Raw genomic sequence first — 6,266 nt, forward strand, 5'->3', positions numbered from 1 at the left:
TTATTTTCGGGGAAACAGGGTAATAGGTATAATACAGCTTCATAAATTGCACCTGTGCCCAGATTATGGATAATAAACTATTTACATATACAGTAATATATATTTACATACAAGCAGTAAAATATTTGCAAAGTGCCATTCTGACCTCTTTAAATGCTTATAATGTGAAGTTATTCATTCTTAAAAGAGAAGTACGACCACATTTTTTTTTTTGGCCATACTTCTTTTCTGGGTCATAGGAGTGCACTTACTTTTGCTCTCCTGTGACCTAGAGTCAGGTTATAGTTTGCTATAATCCGCTATCAGCTGAGGTTACAGAGTCGTTCCAGGCTCTGGAAAGATCCGGACCATATTGTTGGAATCCACTCAGCTGCCTGAGTGACAGCTGGCTCCACCTCTCAGGGCATGGCTGAGAGCTGAAGCTAGTTGTGCCTGCCCCTTCTACTGCCCGGCACTCCAGTGAGTACTGGAGGGGCAGAGTGGAGGGCAGTGATTGACTGTCACTGCTCTCTGCTGCAAGAAGAGAACTGACTGATCAGCGGCCATGTGATCTCTCAGTACTCGGGCTCAGACACAACATGGGACCAATGCTGCAGCATAAAGATGAGTTCACTGTATATGTTTGTTTGTTTTTTAAATACCCCAAACTTCTCATGTAAAGATCCTCAAAGATCACAAAAAAGTACTTCAAATAAAGTTTACTTTTAACATTCATTTTTGGAGTGAATTGACTTGCCCAAATGAAAACCACATTCACTGTTAGAAATTTGCTTGTGCGAGAATAATTTTCCATCCCGCTCCTTCAAATTGTCTAATCACTGCAGTCAAAAACTAATATTGATTTGACCCCACAAGTGGAAAATCAAACAAACATTCTGAAAACATTCAAAATTTCTAACGAATTAGTGTATGGCTAGCTGTGTGTATGTATGTGCCTGTCTGTGTCATTGTAGCTGCTGCATTCTCATAGACTTGAATTGCCTGCTTACACAAAGCACCTGCTGACTAGGGATGCAGGAACAAACAGCCTGTTCACAGTGTACAGTCATCAGTGTATGTCTGAAGCGTAAGGCCCCTTTCACACAGAGGCGCTTGTAAACTGCCAGTAAAACACTGAGCACTTTTGAAGAGCTTTTCAGGAGCTTTTTAAGCGCTTTCCATTCATTTCAATGGACAGGGGCGTGTTTTCACCAATCACTGCACCAGTGTGAAAGCATTCATTGATTTTAATGAAAATAGGTTTTCATGAGTGTAGCACTAACTCTCGGTGGAGCTGCTAGTTTAAAGCGGGCTGTTACCGTCATCTTGTTACTTGTAATTTCACCAACACAGGGTCTAGGGGTCTCCGCTGAGTTTACTGCGAGGCAATGTAGGCACCAGTCACTTGAGTACTTTTTCAATGCTTTAATGGGGATAACTGGAAGAAGTAGCAGGAAAGAGGTAGAAGGAGAGTTACAGGGTTGTTCAAATACCTTTTCTTGGCGAAGCGTCAAGGAATTTAAATCTTTAAGATGAATGTATCCTCAGCTTAGGATTAAATCTTTTGCCCGCCCGGATAGGTTTCTCTCACTGACCTAGCAGCCGGAACGCAGCACAAACAAAAAGTCTCTGCCACAGACTTTGGTGGGACAAACTCATACGATCCTCTGCCACAGGATGTAGTCGTTTTCGATGAACAGCAAACACAGTACCAGAACCTTTAAGTCGACCCGGCAGTACTTGTGTGGGCAATCTAGGATGCGTCCTCCAATCGAGTCACCAGGCCCCTCTCCAGACCAGCGCTCCGCATAGTCCCTTCCAAGACGGGTCCTCCCTTGGATTCTTCTCAATTGTCCGGCTTCTTCCCGCAGGACAGACAGCACAGGACCATCCCAGCAGTAGCAGGCCCCAGACAGACTTCGCAGCTGTGGCAGGTGTATAACCCCACCTGGCAGCCTTTTCAATTTGGATGGGGCAATAGGAGGGTTGTCAAAATGCAGCTTAGTTGATCAAACTTGGCCTAACTGTGTTGCGAACTTGGAAATGTAATTACTCCACAATGTTGAGTGATACAGGAATGATCTATGATTTGTTTTAACCCTTCTGCTGACAGAGCTGTGTTTGCATATTTTGCACACTTGCTAAAATTCTAATTTTAGGCCTGAAGATTAGTTAAAACCCCCAAACATTATATATTTTCTAAAAGCAGAGACCCTGGAAAATGAAATGTTGGTAGTTGCAATATTGTAGTCACATATTAGAGCACATGCTTATCAATCCCCTATTTACAGTAAAAAAAATACATGCACATACTATACACAAAAACACAATATATACCGTATTTATCGGCATATAACACGCACTTTTTTCCCCTGAAAATCAGGGGAAAATCGTGAGTGCGTGTTATAGGCCGATCCCCCCCCCAATTTTGTGTGATCGGAGCGATCGCGGCAATTGCCGCGATCACCGCCGACATACACAGCCATGTGTGAGAAAAGCCGAGGACTCTCGGGTATGTGTCTCTCGGCTCCACCGAGTGTCTGCAGTCTCGGCGCCATATTTGAATTTACACATACGCTGTGTATGTCGGCAGGGATCGCGGCGATCCCACAAAGCTGTACTGGGGCAAGGCTGCACTGGGGCAAGGCTGCACTGGAGAAAAGCTGCACTGGGGCAAGGCTGCACTGGAGAAAAGCTGCACTGACAAGGCTGCACTGACATGGCTGCACTGACATGGCTGCACTGACATGGCTGCACTGACAAGGCTGCACTGGGGCAAAGCTGCACTGACAAGGCTGCAATGGACACTGGGGCAAGGCTGCACTGACAATTCTGCACTGGGGCAAAGCTGCACTGACAAGGCTGCACTGACACTTCTGCACTGGGGCAAAGCTGCACTGACAAGGCTGCAATAGACACTGGAGCAAGGCTGCACTGACACTGAAAAAGCTGCAGATGGACACCGATAACGCTGCATTGATGGGCATTTTAATGTAAGTTTTTCTTCCTTAAACTTTACTCCTAAAAGTTTTTTTCCTTAAAATTCCCTCCTATACTTGGGGTGCGTGTTATACGCCGGCGCGTGTTATACGCCGATAAATACGGTATATCCTTTTTTGTTTGGTAAAATATAAATGATGAAGTTATATCAAGTAAATAGATACCAAACATGTCAAGCTTTAAAATAAGGCACGTTTGTAAAACGGCAACCCAATATTGTCCATAGGTGATGCCTTAAAAGCTTTTACAGATCATCAGTTTAGAGTTAACCTGGAATGATGGCCTCAGAATTATTGCTCTCAGGCCCCATTCATACCTCAGCATTTTGTAGCTTGAAGCTCGAAGCTCCAAAAGGCTGAAGGAGAAAAAAATCAATTATTCTCTATGGGGTTGGTTAACATCTCCACTCCAAGCTGCCTGAAGCCAAACGCCTGAAGCTCAAAAAAGTTCTGGAGCTTTTTTTGTAGCTCAAATTGGGCACCTTTGCGCTTTGTTATCCACATTGAAATTAATGGAAATGCACCATTTGCGTGTTTTTGTGCACATTTGTACATTTTGTTACATGTTTTTGTTTGATTTTCTGCTCAAATGAACAAGTTTAAGAAAAAAAAAATTGTAATAATATTAGAATAAATAAATGTAAAATAAATGCACAAATAACTAACAATCATTGTAAATAACGAATAAATAATACTGTATATAAATTAATAATATGTAATAATAAATAAATAATTAACCCCTAACCTTAAAAAAATATTAAATGTAGTATTATTATTATTATTATTATTATTATTATTATTATTATTAATAATAATAATAAATAAACACCCAAACAAAATAAATAAATAGTTATTATTATTATTATTATTAATAATAATAATAACAACTTGTTTATTTATTTTTTAGGGATTAATTATTTATCTATTTGTGTATTTATTTTACAGATAGTAGTAGTGGTGATGGTGGTAGTAGTAGTAAACCTAGCAACAGATGATAGTTTTCTCTACTGGCTAAAAAAAAAGCCAAAGCTCAAAAACGCTGTATAAATATGCGCATAAAAATGTGCCAAAGTCGAGCAGAAAAATGCTCAAGGACGCTACGCTCAGGTGGGAATGCAGCCTCACTCTGGTGTGTGCAGTGATACCTAATATGTGTAGTGCAACCATTATTTTCATACACAGCCTCAACTAATGTATGCATTTACATTTTTATGTTTATGTGGCAAAAACGTTAAAAATGTTTTTGTTCTTTTGTTGCTTACTATTTACTTGTCTATGTCTTCTATTAATAATATTATTAGTACAACTGCTAATATTAAATGGTTACTCTCATTGTTACTGCTAATATTATAGTTGTTATTAAATTATTATTACTACTATTTATGACTTTTTTGTTTGTAGAGATCATCCTTTGCTGACAGTGAAGAATCTTATTCTGACACCACATGTAGGGAATGCAACAGATAAGACAAGAAGGAGAGTTGCTGAAAAGGTTGTACTAAATGCAGCAGGCATCCTCAAAGGTCTGCCTGTAAACGACATAGTTAATGCTTTGTAATCAACTAGCTTATATAAATTTGAAAATAAACCCATAGGTGGAAAAAATTATAAATACTTTCCACTGCTGTTTAAAATTCATAAACGGGAACCTGTACTGAGAACTATGGAGGTTACTACGGTAGTACTGACTGGACTTACTGGAAAATACTAGTTATTTGGCTGTCATACTGATCCAGTGACTTTGGTACTTTCTAAGCCACAAACTCAGAACAAGTGTGCAGAAATAAAAGCTCTGACTTTACTTATCCGTTTGCTTGTTTTGGGTCAGTGACACAGAAATGATTGGGCCTTCTGAAGGAGGTAAATAATGACAGTCTCCATATTTCTCTCACTACAACTTTTCTTTAAGTTCAACAAAAGAGTAAATGTTTGCTGGTTTTCACAGAGCTTAGTAAATGTGGTAAAGCTCTGTTGATTTCCATCACCCAATTATTTGCAAGCAAAAATGCTGCTTTTTTTATTTCCCCTGCAACTGATGGGGTATACTTTACAAAGGGAAACTTTACCACATTTACTAATGAGTGCAGGGGTCTCAAACTGGTGGCCCTCCAGCTGTTGCTAAACTACAAGTCCCATGAGGCATTGCAAGGCTGACAGTTACAAGCATAGCTCTTACAGGCAGAGGCATGATGGGACTTGCAGTTTCACAACAGCTGGAGGGCCACCAGTTTGAGACCCCTACGTATTTGCCCTTAGTAAATCAACCCCATTGCTTTGATTGCTGCCTGGATTATTTTCCTATGCACTCTTGCTTCATTGACACCCCACTGTTTGACCTCCCACCTGTAGTAACAATGTTTTATTGTGTGCCATAATTACTTCCTACATAGCCCTTACATCCCAATCAGGCTGCAGCTCCCTGACCCTCCATTTTCACCTTCCCTATCCCTAGTTACTTTGTTTTCAGCATGGAAGCATTGAGGGTCTTTGGTATACTACTAGGAACAGAGTGTCAGTTGATGACAATGAGATTTCAGTGACATCATAAATGACATTGTAAATAGTAGTAAGACAGTCTTTATTACATGCTGCACAGATGAACATGGGTCTTGTGTTCCATTGTCATACTCCTAACTTGTAAACTTTGAATTTATCGCTGCTGTCAAGCAATAATGTTCCTCATTTCATTGTACCCAACTGAAATGTTGAAATGCTTCATAAATAAAGATTTATTAGAATACAGTGATCTGCTTTTTGATTTATTTATTTTTTTATTGTTAGAAATAATAAAATAAAGGAAAGCCATTAAAGAACTTCCTAATTTAATAAATTGAGAATAATGTATCAATGTGTACCAAGAACTCTCTTTGTTGCCCGTGTACAATAATCAAATCCAGATATTTATATTTCACAGCAGATGAATCTTGTGATCAAAGACAATTCTGAGATTTTTCAATTAGTCCATGTTGATGAACAGACCATCATTTGTAAGTTGATAGTCCCCTGGCTGTCCTGCTCATCCTATGACTTTACTAGTGAGCCACTGACCTAAAAGTTAGTTAAAAAAAGTTAGTTCAAAATCCCAACCTGCATGTTTATTTTGGGTCTACGATGCATTTTGTAGTAAAGCCAAAGGATGATTAAAGCAACTAAGGAATAAACAACTTGTTTATTATGACAGGTCCACTTTATGAACAGGTTCTCAGACAGTAGTATGTGTATTTCTGAGAGGTTTAGAGGGTACTACTGCTTATGAAATTAAATAACCATTACCACATCAAGAAATAA

General features: G+C 39.4%; 1 protein-coding gene across 1 annotated transcript in view; it reads left to right on the forward strand.

Moving 5' to 3' along the window:
* Positions 1-5,720, forward strand: part of LOC141144996 (glyoxylate/hydroxypyruvate reductase B-like) — a 50,777-nt gene extending 45,057 nt beyond the window's left edge. The window contains exon 6 of the mRNA XM_073631185.1: positions 4,380-5,720. Within this exon, the coding sequence (XP_073487286.1) occupies positions 4,380-4,536 (157 nt within the window). The 3' untranslated portion in view covers positions 4,537-5,720. The remainder of the gene's footprint in view (positions 1-4,379) is intronic.
* Positions 5,721-6,266: the final 546 nt, after the last annotated feature.

The sequence above is a fragment of the Aquarana catesbeiana genome, linkage group LG05, assembly GCF_042186555.1.
Source record: "Aquarana catesbeiana isolate 2022-GZ linkage group LG05, ASM4218655v1, whole genome shotgun sequence".
Lineage (NCBI taxonomy): Eukaryota > Metazoa > Chordata > Amphibia > Anura > Ranidae > Aquarana > Aquarana catesbeiana.